The sequence below is a fragment of the Vipera ursinii genome (assembly GCF_947247035.1).
Source record: "Vipera ursinii genome assembly, chromosome: 8".
Lineage (NCBI taxonomy): Eukaryota > Metazoa > Chordata > Lepidosauria > Squamata > Viperidae > Vipera > Vipera ursinii.
In genome coordinates, this window is record NC_139519.1 from 15,893,665 (window position 1) to 15,917,290 (window position 23,626).

The 23,626-nt window shown below is 43.8% G+C and overlaps 1 protein-coding gene across 2 annotated transcripts in view; it reads right to left on the reverse strand.

The window, feature by feature from the left end:
- The window catches only part of AEBP1 (AE binding protein 1), a 30,081-nt gene extending 11,281 nt beyond the window's left edge, over positions 1-18,800 (reverse strand). The window contains exons 1-13 of one of the 2 annotated variants that reach the window (XM_083368567.1): positions 17,934-18,800; positions 12,475-12,888; positions 11,885-11,935; positions 11,194-11,265; positions 9,846-9,917; positions 5,460-5,546; positions 3,842-3,919; positions 3,286-3,342; positions 2,771-2,845; positions 2,418-2,489; positions 1,564-1,673; positions 792-931; positions 268-352 (exon numbers count right to left, since the gene is read on the reverse strand). In XM_083368567.1, the coding sequence (XP_083224693.1) occupies positions 268-352; positions 792-931; positions 1,564-1,673; positions 2,418-2,489; positions 2,771-2,845; positions 3,286-3,342; positions 3,842-3,919; positions 5,460-5,546; positions 9,846-9,917; positions 11,194-11,265; positions 11,885-11,935; positions 12,475-12,888; positions 17,934-18,183 (1,563 nt within the window). In that variant the 5' untranslated portion in view covers positions 18,184-18,800. The remainder of the gene's footprint in view (positions 1-267; positions 353-791; positions 932-1,563; positions 1,674-2,417; positions 2,490-2,770; positions 2,846-3,285; positions 3,343-3,841; positions 3,920-5,459; positions 5,547-9,845; positions 9,918-11,193; positions 11,266-11,884; positions 11,936-12,474; positions 12,889-17,933) is intronic. The other variant, XM_083368568.1, reaches the window with a different exon arrangement.
- Positions 18,801-23,626: the final 4,826 nt, after the last annotated feature.

The following is a 23,626-nucleotide window of genomic DNA, read 5'->3' on the forward strand; positions in this document are numbered from 1 at the left end:
CAACAACACCAGACGGGTCCTTGCTAATCAGGATGAAGTTTTCAGTACCCCAGGCCTGACTTTTCCTACTTTGCCTGCTTCCGCTGTGTTTGGGATTACAACCTCGATAATTCACAGCCAGCAGCGTCACTGTCAATTTTGGGGAATCGCTGTTTCAGCCCATCTGGATCCTGTCCGCTCAGGCCAGGCGTAAATAAAAGAACATTGTTAAAAGATAAATCGCTTCACATCAAGGACCGGTAGGATTTTCCAAGGTCACGTACGTACCATTTCTTCGTAACCATTATTGTACATGAGCCAGTTCTGGCTATCGTTGCTGAAGCCAACGTAGAAAGTGGTGACAAAGTCCTCCCTAGGATCGATAAAAGAGAAAGGGAAGGGTGATTGGTGGGAGCTAGGAGGCTGATTGGAGGCAACATCGGTGTTCTTACTTCTCCCCCTTTTAAGAAAACCAGATTTCTAGTTTTGATGAAGAGAACCTGAATAATGGGAGTGATGCTTGGTAAGGACTCGAAAGCCATGAGATGGTCCAGAAAACGTCCACTAATCAGGAACTGGAGTGCCCCAATCCTATCTGCTTGTTATAGCAAAGATTATACAATAAAATACCCATCATATAAAATTCATTTTCTTCTTTAATGGCAGAATTGTAGAGGAGCATGCAGAGATCCAGTGTTGAGCGAGCACTGTATTGTTGTCCATTTCCCCCATCCACATGAATTTATTTCACCCATGCAACTGATCCTACAAGACCCCACACATACAGCACACTTGCCCGAACCCTCACATACTGGAGGAGAGAATCCCGGCCTTGGATGATAACTCCTGTGAACTTGGTAATTCGTCTTGTATCCACCTGGATCCATTGTATGCTACTCTCATCCTCTGCACACCATGCTCCATCAAAGTAATCATTCTCATTGGATCCAGCCTGGAGGGGGGAAAACATAAGAAGGAAAGCACAGAGGTACATCTTTAAATCAGCACTGAACTGATTTAAAGCTCAACTTTCTGGAAAAAAAGACGTATGGAGTAAGTAATTCATAACACCCATGCAGCAAATAAATTTAAATTATGGATGGTCATCTAGTCAGCCAGATGTTTACACCAGATTTGGTATTTTGTCCATCAAAGTACACATGTTGTACTTTGACAATAAAGGTTTATTATTTATTATTGACCCCTTCCCAAGGATGTAAAGTAGGCAAATATTGTTTTTAATGATATTTAATAGTATCATTGAAGGATGTAAACTGTTCCTAGTAAAACTACCTGTTGCAATTGACTAATGGTGATTTTGTCAATGATGTACAAGTGGTGCTCTAGTTGTTTTGGGATTGTGACCAAGGTATCTATATTACTACTGATACTATTTTTACTTTCTTCTGCCATAGGTATTCTACTTCTATTCTACTTCTATTCGGTGATCTATCTCCATTCTTTCTCTTCTCTTCTGCTTTCTCCAGGTATTGCAATGTCCACTATCCAGACTTTTAATTGATATATCAATATTATTCAAGAGACATAGAGTTTATTACTTGAGATATCAATTCCAGGAAATACCTGCATGTTCAGACGTCCACGCTGAGCTCCTAAACCATGTCGTAGCATGGAAGAAGACAAGATCTGGTCATCCTCAATTCGATGGGATTCCATCCCAATGGGAGGGCATTCTGAAAATCCAGAGACAAGGACAGGTCACACTTGCAGGCCCTTTGATAAGCTGCTGCTGCCTCAGTTGCCCAAAGAAACGCTCAAAGCATGACTTCTGAACAGTTATATAGTCAAGCAAAGGCCTTCAAATGGTGAAATACAGAATGGCCAGGATTTCACAAGTAGATACAAACAGTTGCATTGATGCGTCTTTTACTCCTATGTATAGGTAAAAGATAAAGGTTCCCCCGCACATGCGTGCTAGTCGTTTCCGACTCTAGGGGCCGGTGCTCATCTCCATTTCAAAGTCGAAGAGCCAGCGCTCGTCTGAGGACGTCTCCGTGGTCATGTGGCCGGCATGACTAGACGACAAAGGTGCACAGAATGCTGTTGCCTTCCCACCGTAGTGGTCCCTATTTTTCTACTTGCATTTTTTACGTGCTTTCGAACTGCTAGGTTGGCAGAAGCTGGGACGAGTAACAGGCGCTCACTCTGTTACGCGGCACTCGGGATTCGACCCGCCAAACTACCGACCTTCTGATTGATAGGCTCAGCATCCTAACCCACTGAGCCACATCTTAACCTGAGTTTTTGCCCCCTCTTATACCAAAGAGGATCAAAGTGGAGTTACTTTGAGTCTCTTTCTCACACTTCCTTGTTTCCCAGGACTGAGGTGCCATTTCTCACTTATTTTCTCTTAACGGTTCTTCTACTGACTCTTGCATTCCTTTGTCAGCATGATCTCTGCACTCCTTCACACTTACTTATTTTCTCTTCTGGCGTCCACGCATTTTCCTCGCTTTCCCATTTTTTCCCTCCTGTTTTCTTTGGCTTCCCTGCATGTGAGGAAGAGGCAAAGGAGATGCTATTCAAGCAGGAAAGAAAGCAACCAAGAAGATAAAAGACAGTAACTGAGAAACTGAAGGAGAGGCACTGGGTCGATAGATGTCAGATGTATCTTTACTCCAATCTTCTGAAGTCCATGATCCCAAGTTCACTCATGGGAGCTGCTTGACAGAGCCTGAGCCCCAATTACTCTGCCTGAATATCACACCAAAGCAAGTAATCTTTCAATTGCAAGCTCAAGAAAATGCTTTTCTTTCTGGAGTTTACCCACCTTTCTCCTTGCCTTTCTCCTCTGTCTCACCCTCCTCTTCCTCCTTGCTACTGCCTCCTCCTTTCCTGGGCTTCTCTGATCCAGAGCAAAGAGAAAAAGCATTAACATCAGGCACTGACATTCCCAACAGTTGCAGACTCCATCTTTCTCAAGCTCTCATTTGTTGGGGCAAATGTCCAAATAAGGAAGATAAGCGATGAGACTGCAAAGCACTCTGAAATAAGCACAAAGCCAAAACGGTGGCTTACAGTTGATGGAGAAGTGGTGATCGTGTAGCTGGGCTAATTGGTTGAAGATGTTATTGGGGCAGAGACACAAGGATGCCAATGTTGATTCCCTTACTTGCTGGAAATTGGCTAGGTTGGGAACGTAACTTGGCATCTGACACATTGTGAGGTCAACCAGTCCATCCAATTCCCATTCCCTCCTAACAACCCCCTTCCTGCAGGCTCAGGCCAACCCAGTTCCCATGTCCTCACTTGCTTTAAGTTTCTCCTCATCTGTCTCCATCTCACCTTCATCTGTTTCGCTGGGGAATTTTTTGGGCTCCTGGGGAGGCAGACCATAATCCACTACAAGGGAAAATGAGATTGGAAACACAGTTAAAGGAGCATACAGGTTCACCATCTTTTCAAACTGAATAACAATAATAACAATAATAACATTAACAACAACAACAACAATAATAATAATAGAGTTGGAAGGGACCTTGCAGGTCATCGAGTCCAACCCCCTGCTCAGGCAGGAAACCCTACACCATTTCAGACAAATGGTTGTCCAGTCTCTTCTTAAAAGCCTCCAGTATTGGAGAATTCACCGCTTCTGGAGGCCCCTTGTCTGAAATGGTATAGGATCTCCTGCTTGAGCAGGGGGCTGGACTAGAAGACCTCCAAGGTCCCTTCCAGCTCTATTCTGACTCTGATTCTGAACTCCAGTGATCTCTCAGGAACAAAGATTAGAGAGATTGCAAAAGAAGATCCTATGTGAAGGAGACACATCTTGGGAGAAACAGACTGATCAGATTATTCTTCTTTTATGGCTCTTCCATACAAGGCACGAAATAGCACATACCATCTTCATAATCTGGCAGCTGTAAGCCTCCATCATAGTGACTCTCCAAAGGAGGGGTGGGAGGCTGCTCCAGCTTCTCTGCGGAGCAAAACAGAAACAGCAGTTGGATTCCAAAGAGGCAATAACTCCTTGGCTGAAGGTCCTTTGGAAGGAGGCGTTCCTAAACAGACCATGCTTGTGGCTCTTTGTTCTGCTACTAATTGTTCCAAGATTAAGTGTTTAGAAGCACAGAGGCATATGACTGGCAGACATAAAACTGGGGACTATGAAGTATCTTCTGCCTCTCCTCTTAACTCACAGCCAGGATGAAGTGGGTGAACATTCCCTCTTGCCCATTACAAGAAGCTGATCAGCAAGGGGCCATCCAGCTAAGTTTAGCTGCACAAGGCGGAGCAATCTGAAAGTGCATGCATGAGTCAGTGTTGACCCTTGGCAGCTGTGTGGACAACTCACTGCAATTTTCTTGGCCAGATTTCAGAAGTGGTTTGCTATTGTCTCCTTTCTAGGGCTGAGAGAGAGAGCCTGGCCCAAGGTTACCCAGCTGGCTTTGTGTCTAAAGCAGGACTAGAACTTTTTCGTCTCCCAGTTTCTAGCCCGGTGCTTTAATCGCTACACCAACCTAAAGGTAAAGGTAACGGTTCCCCCGCACATGTGTGCTAGTCATTTCTGACTCTAGGGGCCGGTGCTGATCTCCATTTCAAAGCCGAAGAGCCAGCGCTTGTCCGAGGACGTCTCCGTGGTCATATGGCCGGCATGACTATAGGTGCTAAAGGCACATGGAACGCTGTTACCTTCCCACCGTAGTGGTCCCTATTTTTCTACTTGCATTTTTTACATGCTTTCGAACTGCTAGGTTGGCAGAAGCTGGGACGAGTAACAGGCGCTCACTCTGTTATGCGGCACTCGGGATTCGATCCGCCAAACTGCCGACCATCTGATCGACAAGCTCAGCAGCCTAACCCACTGAGCCACCGCATCCCTAGTTCTCTACTAAACACAAGGTTGATTTTTTTCTCTCTCTCTCTGAAAACAATTGGCAGGCAGTAGCTTCCCATTTGTGTGTGAAACTAAATTCCTAAGTGTTTTAAGTCTTATGAACGTTCAATGCGTAGCTATATTGAGGGGGGTGGGTGGTAGTGGAAACTCTCCTAAAGGAGGTAGAAAGAAATAGGCTAAATATCCCTTGTAGTGGTGTTTTCTCAACCTTGGCAACTTTGAGATGTATGGACTTCAGTTCCCAGGACTGATGAGAACTGAATCCACACAACGTTAAGTTGTCAACGTTGAGAAACATTGCCCTACAACACCATGCCCACTACAAGCCTCGGTGAGAAACAATAATAATAAGAACAATGATACATGATAACAATATCTCCTAGCCGTCCACCAAAATGACCATCTATTGCCGATGTTGTAAAAACAGGGGCTTTCCAAGGATTCAGTCATCTTTCCCAGCTTTAGCTTAAAAACCCAAGATCTGGAGAGTAATTTTGTGTGTGTGTTTCACCAAGGGGTTGAGAAACAAATTTGGCCCTTCCTGCCTGCCTCTGTCTCTCAACCTCCTTCTATTTTTCAACCGTCTGATAAAATGATAGTAAGGAGCCCAAGGTCTACCTACTTGGTCTCTCCTCTGGTTCCAGCCTGGGCTTCTCTGGTTTCTTTTGTGGCGGTTTTTTGGGTTTTTTCTCACGCCGGACATATTGGTCTGTAGAAAGAAAAAGGATTCCTTCAGAAGGAAGACGGGGAGACTGTAAGGAAGTTGATTCCATCCGTGCATTTCACCCTAACCTTCTGTTTTGTCTTCTTTAAGCTATGGAAAAGCTTGTTTATTTATTTGTATCAGGCCTTTATTATTTTTTACCCAATAACTCAAGGTGGCAAATATATCCAAAGGCACCTTCCTCCCCCTATTTTCCCCACAGCCAGCACCTTGTGCGATGGGTTGGGCGGAATAAGTAAGACTGGCCCACGGTCAGCCAGCTCCCTTTCATGTCTAAGGCGGAACCAAAAGTGACAAGTCTCCTGGTGCTTAGCCCAAAGTCGCCCAGCTGGCTTTCATGTCTAAGTGGGGACTAGAACTCACAGTCTCCTGGTGAGTCACCCGGCTGGCTTTCATGGCTAAGGCAGGACTTGAACTCACAGTCCCTGGCTTTCTAGCCGGGTGCCTTAACCACTACACCAAACTGGCTCTCTCAGTTAGTGAAAGGGGACTGTTACTTTGGATAAAATGGACCAGTGGTCTATCAAAACTGATCTCATAACCTGGAAGTCCCCCAGACACCGAGGCCTCAGCATCCAGAACCTTCAGTGATGTTCTTGGAGGTGGGAACTCAAGGAGCCGAAGCTCACATTACTTGAGGGAATCCAAATCGGGGAAGGTTGTCCTCCTATCCAATAAGACAGACTTTTGATAGCCCAATTGGCTATCAGAGGGTTTTGGAGATCTTGTTGCAACAGACTTAAGGCCAAATGTCATGCTCACACAACATGGGGGAGTCAAGAACTGCACCAGCCATTTTGGTCTCAGAACCATCGCACGTGCAGCTATCAAAGCAATAGAGGGTCTGATTTTTCCATTGCAACCGTTCAGTCACCAGAACTATGAGATGGGCAGAAAATAAATCAAGTAATATCATTGTGAATCCATTCCGAAGCCTGCACAACTCCAGCAAAATCCTGCTTGCAACTGCATCTCTTCACTTAGAGCAACCCTGCTTGACAGCAGTGCAGGGAATAGCCCTCTTTTCTCCACACAGTCCTGGAGGGGCAGGGAAATGTGCAAAACGAGGAGGGGGTGGGGGAAAGGCAAAACAAAAAGGCAATTCTCTAACTTTATAGGACATAAACAGAGAGCCAGAAGCATTCAAACTCCTGTGGCTTCCTAGCTCAGTGCCCAGGGTAAAATAAGAGGATGAAAAAAAATCCCTAGCCAGCCAAGCCTTAAGTTTTGGTCCTGATGTCAGGTACCTTTGCATTTGTTTTGGCAAAATCTCTCTCATCTGTCAAACATTCTTCAGAAAACGCTGGGCATTTTCCACTCACGTAGGCCAAAATAAAGCCAGATCACATGCGGCGGAAACGAAGGGTAAGTCTGAAGGAAGAGGGGGAGGGTGGTACTGAACTGCTTCCTTCTACGAAAGTTGGCACAAATCTAAGCCAGATTCAAGGCACTGCAGCATTGTAAACATGATTATTATTATGATTACTAGCGCGTCCATCATTTCTGCCAGCATCTACAAAATGGACCGACTGTTTCACAGCAGACTTCGATCCAGGAACCGCCTTCATTTCCAGCTCACAGCATGGAACTAAAATAGTTCTTCTGCAGCTCTGAAATGTTCTCTTTCTCTTTTTTCCTTGAATGCCTAAATGCGAGAAATAATTTTCTTCTGAAATGTGGCTGGGAGAATTTCCGATGCACGTGTCTGCAGGTCACAGAAACATGCAGCATAGCGCTCCCTCTATCCTTTCAAAAATTCAGCGCAACTGGGGCCACAGACACTCTTGGTGGAAAATGATCATAAGAGACAGTCTAGATTCTCACTGGGGTGGTCATGAAAGAGCAGGAAAGAACAAGGAGGTGAGCCACGGACCAACAAGGAGAATATAGGTAGTCCTTGACCCTTAATGACCATTAATTTAGACACTCTTCAAAGCTACAGCAGCACTGGGAAAAGCGATTGATGATCAATCCTTGCACTTTCGAATGTTAAACTTCCCCATGGTCACATGATCAAAATGCAGATGTTTGGAACCAGCATGTATTTATGACTGTTGCAGCATCCCGGCATAATGTTTGCGACATTGTCAGGCAACTTCTTTTTTTTTTTATTGAAAAGTTTTAAAATACAATTTTCCTTTAAAAAAACCCCCTTCCCCCTCCCTCCTCCCCCCTACCTCCCCTCCTCCCCCCTCCCTCCTCCCCCCCTCCCTCCCCCCCTCCCCCCCCTACTTCCCAGAGCTGAATACAAGGTATATATATATAAAAAAAAAGCAAACCTAAGCAACCATATACTAACAACTATAAATTCTAAAATCCATCACTCTCTAGCTTATATAGGATAAAACAAACCTTAACAATATTAAATATATGTATAAAAAAAAACTAGAATAAGAAAAGGACACTCTCTAGCTTATATAGAATGGAACAAACCTTAATAGTATTAAATATATATTAAAGACAAAAAAAAAAGAAAAAGAAGAAAAAAACCCCTTCTCAACCCTATACTTATCCTAAATAAACTCCATCCATTTTATCCATTCCATGATATAACATTCTTACAAATAATTTTCCAAATTAACCAAGGATCCCAAATCAAAAAAAACTTTAAAGTCAACTCTTCTGTAATCGGCCGTTCCTCTTCCAGTACCACAATCCAAAAAAAACTCACCCTTTCCACAGAACCACCAAATATAAAAATATATTGCGTCTTGTCAGGCAACTTCTGACAAGCAAAGTCCATGGAAAAAGTTGGATTCACTTAACAATGGTGTGATTCAGTTAACAACTGTGCTGATTTGTTTAACTTTGACAAAAAAAATAGTCATAAAATTGGGCGTGACTCACTTAAGACCTGCCTTGCTTAGCAATGGAAATACTGGTCCCGGTTGTCATCGTACGTTGAGGACTACCTCTAGATATTATAGAGCAATGTTTCTCAATCTTGGCAACCTGAAGATGAGTGGGGCTGTCTAGGGAATTCTGGGACTTGAAGTCCACATGTCTTAAAGTTGCGAAACTTTGAGAAATACTGATGTAGAGCACAGTCCAAAATATATGAAACATAGGTATGCAACCTGCAAAAACAATCAGAACCAGGACCTCTGTTGGGCCCAAAGATTGCCCCATAGCAAAAACCATTGAAGCTGCAGAGCCTGGCAGACCCAGTCATAAAAATGACTGGTTATGCCAACCCAAAAAGGCAACTTCTGATGAATCCATCAGACAGTCATTTCTTAACCTTAACCCAGAAAGATTCTAAGATCTCGCTTAACCAAGCAATGAGATATTAGTTCTATGGTCTAACCAACATCTCTAGAAGCAGGGACATGTCTGTGGAGATTCTCAGTCATCTACGGTGGTTCCAAAGGTAATTTTTCAAGAGGCCACTGGACTGACTTTGTTTTTCCTTGAAGATGTTTCGTTTCTCATGCAAGAAGCTTCTTCAATTCTGACTGAAGCTTCTTGGATGAGAAGCAAATGTCTTCAAGGAAAAACCAAGGAAGTCCAGTTGCCTCTTGAAAAAACACCTTTGAGATAGAAGCAGGGAGGATTTTTGGAACAACAAGTCTGTAGACCCTACAGTACTAATTCAGCATAGCCTCCATCAGTATCAACCAATGCTCGGCTCCCAAATTCCTAGCCACCATGGCTAATATAGTTAGGATTCTTGCGAGCTGGAAATTCCCACATCTGGAAAGCACTACATGGGGGAAGGCTGACATGACTGATCAGCTGGGCCTCTCCAGGATATGATGAATCTTTTCCACTTGTGGAGATGCTGAAAATTAAACCCAAAGTCAGTTGCATAAACATATTTGTTCCACCTGTCAGCCAAGAGGTCTCCATATCAAAGCCAGGCAAAAGACTGTTGAACTTTAGGGTCACGGATTCTGCAAACTAGAATTAATGTTTCTGGTCACAGAACACCAAAAAAAGGTTTCAAGGATACTCTGATCGTGGAAATGTCACGACTCTTTTACATTACCTTTTATGGCACCAGAAAGATCACCAGATGTTTCTACACAACCCAAGAAGCCAAATGGCTAGGAAGACTAGGAAATCTTTTGCTACAGGAAATAATTAAGAGTATGCGTTCCTATGTTCAGAGATCCTGAATTGCATATAACTGCATCAGGTCATGCCTGAATCAAAGAATCAGAAAAAATCTGCTATCCTGAAGCCATGGACCCTTGCTACTCCTCCACCCACAACAGGAGATGGCTACTTCCCCAGAAACAGTATGACCCTTGGGGAGGCAAGTAAACAAGAGTGGCACCGTACAATCCTCGTAGTCCTCGCGCTCAATCTGTTCATTGAAGTCCAGTGTTGGCGGCTCTTGCTCTACAGGAAATTCTAGAGAACAAACAAGAAGCACAGACATTTCCTGAGTCTGGGGGTTGGGTCCGTGACACAAAGCCTTTTGAAGGCAAGAGATAGTTAAAAAAAGAATAGGTTTGATTCAGTTCAACCATCCTTTCCCAAGCAGGTGTTCTCCTCCCCAGATGGATCTCAATTCCCTCCTTTTTCTGCCAAGAAGGACAAAAGATGTAAGACATAGGTGTATTAAGTGGTTGTTGACTTCCAGCTCAAGTATCCAAATAAAAGTCCAGAATTATTTTCATTTCTGAGAAGCTTACTGTTTATTGAATACATGGCCTGGTAAAGGCGAGGTAAAACTAACTCTAAAATCCCAAGGCATCAGACCATAGCATATAACAATGACTTTCCCAGCCAACAACCCCCTCCCAGATGCCCATGTAGCTCATGTAAACATGTTCTCTTTGTTATGAGACCCATCAGCTATCTTCTTCACACCTGCTAGAATGTCCTTGAAAAGTTTCCATCCTGCCAACTTTCAGCCAGCTTCCACAGAACTGTAAAGGTTTCGTTTTTTCTAACTAACCCATTTGAAAACACCTCCCCCCATTATTCTAATAGCAAGATGAAAACAGAGAGGGACGTAGCTGCCAAATTTTCACTCTTGACAGCGGTCTTCCATGCAGTAAGACAATGGAGGTCTTATATTTTTTGCTCTTTCAAAAACTCTGCTAATGTTTTGACTGCAACTTGCCAAGACACTTCAACAGCAAGTTGAATAAAGAAGGCTTAACTTCTCTCCAAAGTGATAGAGCACAAAAGTGCAGGAAAGGAAAACATGAATCACAATTTGTCTCTCACACCAGCCCTGCTTCAGTAAAGTTGTTAAGCAACAGCCGCTTTTATTCTCTGCATCACATTGACTATAACGGATAGTTCTGGTTGGCCCTCAAATTCTTTTGAAATTCTGTTTCCAGCCTGCTGGCTTTTTGCACAGATGACAGCAGTTACATTCCACTCTGTAAGGAAATTTATAATGAAGATTTGGCCAGATGTAGAACCAGGAATGCAGAATTCTATGCAGAATTTTCTAGGATAGCTAAGAAAAATGGATCTCATCTGATGGTGGGATTCAGGAATTCCCTTAGGCATAAACCAGTCTCCGGGTAGCTTAGAGGACAGGTTAAGAGGTTTGTTTGCAAGAGGAATGAAGCAATATCTTCCTTAATCCACTTTGGGGTCTTGGCAACATGATTTAAAGATAGCAAGAGGTCTGAGAAACAGCCAACCTTGGAAATTAATGTCTGTTTACCTGGCTGACCTTCCTGATCTTTGTCATCCGTGGGGGTCTCCTGTGGCCCCGTTGGAGATTCATAGACATCAGCTGAAAAAAAGCACAATCAAATCATCAGGGATGTAAACACATACCTCTGTAAAAGATCCATCCGGTTCTTGCTCTGTATAGACAACCCTCTGATCTATTCTTATTTTGTTCTTTTATGGGTAACTCACAATCTGCATGCTATAGATCCATCCAAAGCTTCTTACCTGCCACTGGATTCACTCAGGGCAATTTGTTGTTAAATCCAGTGCTTCAATTTTAATGTATTTTAAAATTGAAAATCCATTAAAATGGGAAACTCGCCTTCTGGATTAAATTTCACCCTTTTCTAGCATGGTCTTATCTACTATAACTCCTTCAGCACATCTGTAGGTCCACAGTATTGTTGTTACCTTGAGGTTAATCATCCTTGCCCTCTTCATTTGAAATCTCTTTGGCTCCTCCCTACTGGGATGATTCTACATTATCCAACTTCCTGATGAATATAATATTCTATCCTTATCAAGTGCATTCGTGCCTTTTCCCTTTTTCCAAATTTTAAACTCCTTTCTCAAATAGCCTTAGAAGTAGCCCATAAATACCTCTTGAGATGTTATTATTATACCCCATAATCTGATTACACTTGATGCTGGTATATACCCCATAATCTGATTATACCTACTGTGAAACCTGGACGGATCTTGTTTTTCAATTATCTTCTCAGGATAAAGAGCTGCAGGATAAAACAGATATTGTCAAAGATGAGCACTCTTTTTTTCACATCACACTGAACTTTGATTGGTGTTTTGTTTTTTTTTAAATGTGACCAACTAACCCAGAAACAAACATATTGCTTTAAGGTTTAGTGTGATATGTGATACAAGGCAATGGGTAAGTTTGCACAAAACACTAAACCCAGTTTTTTAAAAAATAGGGATTCCTGAACAAGCTAGGAACCATTCAGGGTCAATCTTGCAGATTAACAAAATAATGATGGGTTGTTTATCGAGTTTCTTCCTGGGCCTTTGCTTCACCAATGTCTAATCCCTACTTTCAACTAATGCCTTTCTCTAGGGATTCCCAATGCGCATCTTTGCCCCAGGGTGCTTCCTCTTAAGAAGTAAGAGAGGGATGAGAAAGTAGCTTAAAAAAAACCAGGAAACAGGGTAAGTCTGGGTTCACATATTAAGTCTTGACATTATGTGCAGGCTAAGTCACTGTGTGGTGAAGACATGAGGTTGTAGGATGGATGTGAAATGCCCTGGAACTTACATTCACCCCCTTCTTCATTGACTCGGGAAAGGTCATCTTCTCGTCCGTAGGGAAAGAGATAATGGGATGAATCAGGCAACCCATAGCCATCTTCCTCTCCAGTTGGAGGCGGGATCAGTGGTGTTTCTGGAAAGTGGTACCTCTCTTCTTCTGGTGGAACTGGAGGAGAAGGCCTTTCTGCCTTCTTTCCAGCTGCTGGTTTCTTGGTGGCTTTGGGACGCTTCTCCTTAGGTTTCTTGGTGGCCTTGGGACGCTTCTCCTTTGGCTTTTTGGTGGGTTTGGGGGGCTTCTCCTTTTTGGGAGGCTTTGGCTTTGGGGAGCTCCTGGGTGGTTTCTCCTTTGGCTTTTTTGTAGGTTTGGGTGGCTTCTCCTTCTTCCCTTTCTTGGGCTTCTCTGTCACTCTTTCCTGTGCAACTTTGGGAGAGAGAAGATAGTTAGTTCTCTACATTTCTAAATAAAACCCAGGAGTTGGAGAATCTATTGCACTGGAAACCCTCCTAACCCTTATTCAGTGAAATTCTTGGTTGCAGGCAATGGACTTACTTGTGAGCCACCCAAAAATGTTACCCGAACATCCCCCAGACGCAACAAAAATAGAATCACCATCAAGACCGCACTGCAGATATTATTGCCATCATTTCTCCTTTCCCTCTGATTCAAACCAATGGATGACTCTTGAAACAAAACTAGATTTCATTTGGGATTCCTTATGGAATTTTTCCAAAACTTTTCTTTCTGAGAAATCCTGAACATGAATGCCTGAACTAGATCTGGGCGAAGGGTCTGGGTCTATGAATCAGAGGGCCTCCCTGGAGTGGATAGACTGCTGGTGATTAATGTCAACTCATAATCGCAACAGAGCAACAGGCTCATTCCTAAGTTCTGAACTGCAGCATTTCTACAGCCTGTGGGAAGAACAGCCCAGGTCAGTTTGGGCAACTAGCTATAAAACAGCCTGGCATTTACAGTTATATCAAGGGCAGAAGCCTTGCCCTGCTGGCAGGCTGTCTCAGAAACCAGAATTTTCATATCTCCTGACATCTCTCTCTCTCTCCTTTTGCACAGAGGTACCATGTCCATGACTAAAGCAAGGTCAGGAATGTGCAGAACAAGAACTAGCTGTCTAAACTCTTCCTGCTGTATCCAAGCCACAAAGGAAATCAAGGTTGGACACTCTACTACAGGGGTCTTCAAACTTGACCCTGTTATGACTTGTGGACTTCAAATCCCAGAATTCCTCAGCCAGCATGCCTGGCTGAGGAATTCTGGGAGTTGAAGTCCACAAGTCATAAGAGGGCCAAGCTTGAAGACCCCTACTCTACTGTATTCGGAACCAAACCAGGATGGAGAATGGAAAAGAACAGCAAAGAATTCTTTGCGACAATTGTGCATAAGAAAAGCTCTGCTTCCAGTTCCAACTGAGTCATGTCCAAGCTGTGATATTCCCTCCACCCTGCTCCAGACTTCATGGGCAAGTCCTACGTGCCAAGCTATGCGACTGCAGTTGAGATTCCTCAGCGATAATCCACATGTAACTGTCTAGCTAGTTCACGGCTCCTGCAGGGCAGAAGGCAGCACTTGAAGGCACATGTTAAGAAAGGCGAGCAAAACTATCAGCTAAGAGCAGATGGGCGGGAAAAATTAGGAATGCAGTAAAATCACTTGAATGCATCATCAGAAGGATGTTTCCAAGAACCAATTGGGCTTTTCTCCAGCTGATTAGGGCTGTTTGAGAGGCCTCACTTGAAAGCTCCACACACATTCCCAACTAAGATAATTTCTGGGTAATGAGGAAAAATGTGTCGCCTGTCATATCAGTGACATAGTACAAGCTCCTGTTCTGTTGCCAGCACATACTCAGCAGCCAAAGCACATGTCTCCCACAAAATTATCTCCATTAACAGAAAGCATCATGGCCTGTCGGTGCTCTTACTAAAGACCCCTGCCCCCTGGTTTGGCAGGCAAACTCTGACACCCCCTTGAAAAACAGCAGAGTCCTTTCCTGACGCTTGAAGGAAGAACACAAAAAACAGTTTAAGCCTTAAAATAAATGAAATATATTTTTTTTAAAGGAAGAAGGCCTTTAAACATGGAAAACGGGAAAAATATGTTGTCCATACTTAGGTACAGGTAGTCCTTGACTTATGACCACGACTGAGCTCAAAATTTTGGTTACTAAGCAAGACAGCTGTTAAGTGAGTTTTGCCTCATTTTGCGATCTTCCTTGCCACAGTTGTTAGTTGACTCGTGCAGTTGTTGAGTTACTAACACGGTTGTTAAGTGAATCTGGATTCCCTGTTGACTTTGCTTGGAAGAAGGTCATAAAAAGGGGATCACGTGACCCCAGGACACCGCAACCGTCATAAATATGAACCAGTTGCTAAGCGTCCGAATTTTGATCATGTGACCACGGGGCTGCTACTATGGTCATAATTGTGAAAACTGGTCATCACTTTTTTCAGTGACATTGTAATTGAACGGTCACTTAGCAAATGGCTGTAAGTCGAGGTTTCCGGTTCCTCTCAGCTCATTATGTCTGATCTTGTTCACTCTTTATCTAAAATGAAACCAAAGGTCTCCTATTAAGAAGCTGCTTGATTGGGTATCATGGTTAGAATGATGAGGACCCAAATTTCAGTATCGACTCAGTCTTACTTTATGATCTTGGATTCATCAATATTATCCAACACCCTACCTCATAGGGTTGTTGTGCAGATAACGTGTGTTCTCCGGCCAGAAAAACAGGATAGAAATCATATAAGAAGAATTTTTTTTAAAAGCAGGGGAGAAAATTGTATACGGTGTCCTGTGCCTCTGGGAAGAATGGAAGGTGAAATGGATAATAAATCAATGTAATGCACTACTTACATTTTATAATAACGCAATTATTTGGGAATGCATAATGACATAAGCTTTTATCTGACTCCTGGGATAGCTTCCATTGGAGAAGAAATGGAACTGTGAGCCAGATACCACAAATGAAATTTAACTACCTTTAACCGAAATCCATTCATCAACTTTCCTTGTCAAGAGGTTCTGCTCCTGTTCTAATTGCAGGCAACAACTTGCAACAACTTGCATCAAAAGGCACAATCAGCCAGTTTAATGAGGATCAGATAAATAGTGCAGTGGTTTCTTGCAGCTACGGATGCAAGAATTAAATCTGTACCTCACAACTACATGTATGCAGAACTGCCTTGGGGGAGAGACTACCCTTGGGGGTATGTGTCTAGCTAAACATTTCCCCCCCACCCCCGACAAAGTTGCAGGTGCCCAAGATAGTAACCTTGTTGGAACAAAGCTGAGATAAGTTCAATCAATGTCTGCATGGAAGCTGCCTGAAGACCTAACAAATCTCACTAAATCATGGTTTTACCAAGCTGGAACAGGACACACACAACTCTTGTGCTATAAAACACTGCTTACAAAGGAGATTAGCTAGGTTCCTAATCCATGGGAATCCAAAGCTAGATAAGGACAAATCTGATGAATTCTTACATTGCACTCAGCTAATATTTGCTGCCTTAGGCTCCAGAAGGAAAGAGGTTTTTTAAAAATATGCATATTAAAATATGGATTCAGGTCGCAAATGCATCCATCTGCATCTTGCAATGCATCAACAATTCAACACATTTTCTTGAAGGACAAACAACGGAGCTCTCTGCACAAGTCAAGAGTTTCTTGTCCTCATTTGTGAAGGACATGCCATGTGGTGAAGAATTAATAAATGCCGATATACCACTAGTCAGAAGACATTATATGAGTAATAGGCAACAACTATAAAAGGAGCATCAGCTGTTCCATAAATATATGCTTTAAAAACAACGGAAAGATCACATATTGGCATGAACCAACTCTCTCCCGGGACGCTTTTTTGCTGGTTTCTGGGCTTTTAAGGGAAGGTTGAAAAAGAAATTGGAGGAGCAATCTTGAGGAGACATGATAGGACAGTCAGCTGCATAGTTTGCTGATTCAATCATTCCTGCCTATTTCCTAACAATAAACAGTAACAATTTTTATAACAGCCTCAGTTGTCATGGACTTCCTCAGATGAGCTGCTGGCTCAAATTGGCAACTAAGGGACAGCAAGTGAACCGCAAAGGAAGAACGGGCAATGGTTTCACTCCTAAAATTAGAAGCACCCTTCCCCCCTCCCCAATAACTCCATTTTCTCTCCATAGGTAGATCAACCATTGGAGGACAATGAACACTTGTTCATGAGAACTTCTACCACAGTAAGTTTTTAGGATGCAGGGAAGATTTTTCTGCTGTATCCACAGATATTAGAAAGGCTGGTGTTCCTTGAGGGACCAACTTCTCCAACAAGATGTTGGGTCAAAAGATCCTGAGCCTAAAACTTCTCTAGAAACCACAAAGGGCAACGCAGATTGATTGACTGATTGATTTGCATTGTGTTCATTTCAGGTCTTCTATCCTGTCTTCATTTGGGGAGCTCAGTATGACACCTATGGGGGTCTGCCTCATTTTAGGAAATAGGTTAGATTGGGAGATGGTATCCAGTTCAATATAATCCAGTTGTAATCCATCATCTTCAACATTAGCCATATGAGCTTCCGGAAGCCCTGAGTTCCTAGATAACAGCAACATAGCACTCCTAGACTAGAATGAACAGGAAATGAAACACAAAACTTTCCTAATAAAATATTAGCACATCCAACTTCCAGGCTTCGTAAATGAACTTTGATTATCTAAATTTACTGTCACTGTATTTAGGGCAAGAGAAGGCTGTGAAACAAAACTTTCTTTACTTTCAGCAATTGATACTGTTGTGGAAAGTTTAAAATTCTGCATGCATCATGCTACAACATTTAAATGCGGTTTGCTGACTATGAGAGAATTGGCCGGGCTCACATATCATGCAAAACACAGCAAATGGGGAAAGTTTGACTCTTCGGATGCCATTGGATTACAACTCCAAGTATCCCAGCCAGCAAAAAAAGAGATGCTGTGTGTTGCATTTCACAGCCTCAAGAAGACCACAAGTTTGCCATGCCTGCCCTAAAATGACAACATTGAGCTTAGAAGCTGCAGTGGCTGGATTCCCACAAGATGCCAAGATTAAGCCAATCAAAATAGATTCTGACTTAGCTTAAGTCAAGCCACTGATCAACCGGATCTAATCAAAGGCTACCATGTCCAGGCAAAAATTAGATAGAAGCAAAATAACTCTCTGTTGCCACTAAAGATTTTTGCAGACCACAGATGGGAAATCTGATTTAATCTACAGTGTTCCGAGTAGCAGTCTCTCCCCAGGGCAAATCTTTCCTAGCAGCTCTGGGTCCAAATGAAAACATAGGATCTCCTGGGCATAGAGCAAGCAACTTTTCTCAGCCTTGGCAAGTTTCAGAGTAGACGTCTGCCCGCCTTAAAGTTGCCAAGGTTGAGAATCACCGATGGTAGAGGAGATTGTAGAGACAGGCTGACATATCAGGCCTCACCTTCTTCCACCTCTGTTGGGGCTTTCTCTTTTTCTTCAGGATTCAGGTTTCCTTGATTCTCAGGAAGTTCCGCTTTTTCTGCCTCTGGCCCTTCTAAGTCCTCCTCCACCTCTCCCAAGAAGCCTTTCAAGAATTCCTCAATTTCATGGTCGGTCAACACGGACTGGGGTTCCACCAGACTCGGCTTCCAGAGACACAAGATTCCCACCAGCAGGGGAAGAAGCAACGGGGGACCACCCCCTTTCATCATGCAGACGGACGGTAGCAGTCGAGGGCCCTGGGAGAAGGGAAGGTGGATATTCCCAGGTGACCTTCTCCCTCTTTGGCTGGTGTAGGAAGCTGCCTTCTCCTGGAAGCCACAGCTGAGTGGGGAAGAGGCTAGAGGCAGCCTAGGCCAGAGGGAAGGAGAGAAGCAGCAGCCCAAACTCGCTTAAAAAAGCAAAAAAACAACAACCCGAAACAACAGTCCAGGAGCTGACTTGCAGAAGGGAACAAGGAGGAAAGGGAAGGAGAGGCCCGTCGGAAGAAGGAGCGCAGTCGGTTTTGGTCAAAGAGACGCACGCGTGTCCGTGTGTGTGCGTGTGTGTGTGTGTGTGTGTGTGCGCGCGTGTGTCGGGTTCTTCTCCCAGCTCGTCCTTGAGCTCCAACCCAGCAGCTTCGGGATTAGGATGCCTCGAGGGCGTCCGAAGTGGCCAGGGCGAGCCGGAGCGCCTCGACGAGACGGTGCCGCTGGCTCGTCCGCCCCTTCGAGCTCTCTCGCTTCCTCGCAGCCTCCGGCCGGTCCTTTCACCCCGTCCGCGCAGATGCTCTTGGCTCCAGCTTGCTCCGTCTCTTCTTGGCCACCAGATGCGGGGCTCAAGGGACCGGGGTAAGGCAGGCAGGCAGGCAGTTGCTGGCGGCCGCGGGGAGCCTCCAGATCCAGGTCGAGCGAACGAAGCTGGTCTCCTCCCCCAGCTGCGGTCGGTCCCCCCCCCTCCCCGAGGCGATCCCAGCGAAGGGTGGGTCTTGGTCGGCTTCGCCACGTGTAGCCAGCGCAGTTCAACTCCACTCCTCCGTTGCTGGGCTGGGGCTGCCTGAGTGGGTTTCCTCCTCTGACCCCCCCCCCCAGACGCCCTCCCTCGGGAGAGAGAGAGGGGGGGTCGCTTAATTCGCGGGTGGAGAGGAGGGGGTGCGCGCCCGATGCCTGGCATTTCTTGGGGGAGCGGTGTTTTCTTTCTTGGGGGGGGCGGGGGGGAGAACATTATGTGATGGGGAGTGCGACATAAAGGAAGGACGGAGGAAGGCAGAGGCAAGCAAGAATCTGCCCACCCAGCCTTGCTTTTAGCCCCCATGGAACCATTTCTGGGCCTTCTAGGGAGCAGTGGTGATAGTCAGCTGTAAGGGGGGGGGAAAGCATTAAGAAACTGCCATATATCAATTCAGCTTACCAGACAACTAGGTCATGTCTGGCTCACAAGGAGACTGACCCGCAATTTCCCATGCCTGTGAACTGTTTAGTGACATGATAGCAGTCTTCCAATATTTCAGGGGCTGTCACAAGCGAGGAGGGGCTCAACCGATTTTCCAAAGCCCCCCAAGGCCAAGACAAGGGACAATGGAGGGAAACTGACAAAAAGAGAGATTCAGCCTAGAAATAAGGAGAAAATTTCTGACAGTGAGGACAATTAACCAGTGTAAGGGCTTGCCTTCAGAAGTTGTGGGAGCTTCATCCCTGGAAGCTTTCCAGAAGAGATTGGACAGCCACTTGTCTGGAATGGAATAGAGTCTCCCGCTTGAGCAGGGGGTTGGACTAGATGACCTACGAGGTCCCTTCCAACTCTGTTTTTCTGTTCTATTCTATTCTGTTCTGCTTAGTTTTTAGCCAATACTGTTTGCTCAAATTGGCAACAAATCCTGCTCCCTACCGAGGTTGGCCAGCCATTTGTCTGAAATGGTACAGGGTTTCCTGCCTGAGCAGGGGTTGGACTAGATGACCTCCAAGGTCCCTTCCAACATTATTATTATTATTATTATTATTATTATTATTATTATTATTATTATTATTATTATTATTATTATTATTTACCTCAATCTCCTCCCTTCTCCACCTCCTTTCACTGGATATGGGTAGCCCTCGAACCTACGACCCACCATTGGGAACAGAATTTCTGTGCTAAGCAAGGTTGTCTGATTTTACAACCTTTTTGCCCTGGTTGCTAAAAGAATCATTGTAGTTGTTAAGTGAATCAAGCAATTAGGTGGATCCGGCTTCCCCATTCAGCTTACTGGTTGGAATCCAGTCACAAATGGTGATCAAATAAGCCTGGGATGTCGGATGCCGGTTGCCAAGTGCCCAAATTCTGATCACGTGACTGTGGGGATGCTGCAAAGATTGTAAGGATTGTAAGTGTGAGGAGCCATTGTAAGTCACTTTTTCAGGATTTTTGTAACTTTGAACAGTCATTAAATGAATGGTTGTAAGTCAAGGGCGACCTGCACGGGTTATTGAATCCATGAATCTCTCTGGGTCAAAGATGAGCTTTGCCACTGAGCTAGTCAAGAGAAAAGAAGAAATAGGGCTGACGTGATAGCAGTGTTCCAGTATTTGAGGGGCTGCCAAGAAGAAGGCGTCACGTGACTCTCCAAAGCACCAGAGGCCAAGACAAGAAACAATGGTTGGAAATTGACCAAAGAGAGAAGCAACCTGGAATTAAGGAGAAGCTTCCTAACAATGAGGACAATTTACTAGTGGAACAGCTTGCCTCCGGAAATTGTGGGCGCTCCATCGCTGGAGACTTTTAAGAAGAGGCTAGACAGTCACTTGTCTGAGATGGTATAAGCCCTCCTGCTTGAGCAGGGGGCTGGACTAGAAGACCTCCAAGGTCCCTTCCAGCTCTATTTCTATTCTATTCTATTCCATTCTATTCTATTCCCCATTCTATATTCTATTCTATTCTATTCTATTCTATTCTATTCTATTCTATTCTATTCTATTCTATTCTATTCTATTCCCCATTCCATATTCTATTCTATTCTATTCTATTCTATTCTATTCTATTCCCCATTCTATATTCTATTCTATTCTATTCTATTCTATTCTATTCTATTCTATTCTATTCTATTCTATTCTATTCTATTCTATTCTATTCTATTCTATTCCCCATTCCATATTCTATTCTATTCTATTCTATTCTATTCTATTCTATTCTATTCTATTCTATTCTATTCTATTCTATTTCCCATTCCATATCCTATCCTATCCTATCCTATCCTATCCTATCCTATCCTATCCTATCCTATCCTATCCTATCCTATCCTATTCTACTTTGAGATTCAGATATTGCTGCAACTTCTGAGGACCAGAATAGCATATGTCTTTCAACTGAACATGTGGACCTCTGGACATTCTTTTGTGCTTCCCCAGAGTCCTATTGATGGGCTTCAGATCCCTCACACTGAAGTATTGTGCAACAGGGGCTGTGTTCTTCCAAGAAGAAACTGGCCACCAAGCTATAATTGTGGCGTCCTCGGTGCTATACTTTTCCATCCCACATTTGCAAAGACTTTGCTTTGCTCTGCATTTTTGCCCCATGGAGACCACAGGCTGCCATTTTCATTACGCACAGCCTCTCTAATGCCAGGCTGAGCTCAGCCTCAAAAGAGTGGGGGACTCACGCTTAAGGTTCCATGAGTCGCCATTGCAAGGCTGTAGCCCCTGCCTGGGGAACATCCCTAAATGGATTCTAGATCATGAAAAGAAAAGGTTCCAACATGGGTAGCAGATCATGTTCAGCAATGATCTCTGCCTGACCCTAAAACTACATCCCATGTTGTAGCAGAAAGGCAAAATCACTGCAATTATTTGCCTGTGATTTCTCTCCATCAAGTCGCCTTCAACCATTTTTTTCTTGTTGGGCTTTCATCTTTGGAAGAGAAAGCGACTCTGAGACAGCGAGAAGGAAACCTGAAGCAGAAATGCAATGGGCAATTAATGAGACAAACATTCTTCTCTGCCTATACTGTGCACCCATTCTAGACTCTGCCATGTTGCAGCAAAGAGAAGGAAGTTGCTCAAGAGGATCTGAACTAAGCAGGGGATGGCTCAGCCTATTTGTCTGAAATAGGGGGTTGGACTAGAACAGAGGTCCCCAGCCTTTTGGGCATCAGGGATTAGTTCCATGGAGAAAGATTCTGTGCTGCCTGCACCCCATGGATGGGGCTTTGCTTGTTTGTGCAGACCGGTTGCTGGCATGCTGCGGTCCAGTACCAGTCCACGGACCGGAGGTTGGGGACCCCTGGACTAGAAGACCTCCAAGCTCCCTTCCAACTCTGCCATTCTGTTCTGTTATTCCTCTGAAGAGCAAAAAGCAGAGTAAAGAGTAGGGGGCTAGAGAGAGACCGATTTAGGCTTACATCTCAGATTGAATGATAGTTTCCTTTAACTCCACTTCTTGAACAAGCCATAGTGGTCCCTTACACGTAGTGCGCTGTGCCATTAATTATTATTTACATTCATCACAGCTTCATACTGCATGCTAAGCCAAAACAACTCACATGGAGATTAATAGGTTGCGTGAAATAAAGAACTACTTGTCCCTGTTGGCAGATTCAAGGAAAGGCTTCAGAATGAAAGTCTATGGAGATTCTCAGTCATCCAGGTTGTCCCAAAGGTGCTTTTTTGTCTAAAAGGCAACTGGCCTTTCTTTGTTTTTCATTGAAGACATTTCCCTTCTCATTCAAGAAGCCTCTTCAGTTCTGAACTGAAGAAGCTTGGATGAGCAGCAAAATGTCTTCAAGAAAAATAAAGTCCAGTTGATTTTGGGAAGAAGAAGAAGAAGAAGAAGAAGAAGAAGAAGAAGAAGAAGAAGAAGAAGAAGAAGAAGAAGAAGAAGAAGAAGAAGAAGAAGAAGAAGAAGAAGAAGAAGAAGAAGAAGAAGAAGAAGAAGAAGAAAGCACCTTTGGGACTTCAGAATGAAACAAAAAAAAACAAGATAGGGAATTGAAGGCTATGAAATGTAGAAACAAAAGTCAGAAAATACTATGAGAAGAAGATAAGGCTATTGGATATTAAGAGTATATGAGATGACTTTTTGAACTCTGAACTGTTTAGAACCTCTTTCATCATACAGGAAGCGATGATCTTTTATTATTGCTTTTTAAAAACCACACAAATGACACAAGTTAACTTGAATACAAACAAAGAAGAATATGAATACTGTCCAGTGTTTGGCAGTTACCAGTGACATTTGGATCCATTTATAATGGCATCATGACTGTCATTAAATGGATCCAGCCGCAGTTATAAATTGGAAGGAAATACGATGGCATAACAACAATAATCATGGGATGCGATGCCTTTTATCTAAGTCCATCAGACATTTTTTTATGCAGTGGTAATCTCCTTGGATCACTGACATACTTTCTTGTGACTTGGACTAGTCCTTCGCAAGTGATTCTGGACATGGTTTTGTTTATGTACAAAACTTTAGTTCCATAGTAATGAGAAGAAACCACTGCTAGATTAGGCTTAAGATCCAGTGCATCTAGCATTAGACTTCATGCACAGGCCTGTTGCATGAATCTGAAGATAACAGCAATGGCTTTCTCTCACACTGGAACCACCATATAATAGCAATAGCAGTTAGACTTATATATCACTTTGCTGTGCTTTACAGCCCTCTTTAAGTGGTTTACAGACCTTGGAAGGATGGAAG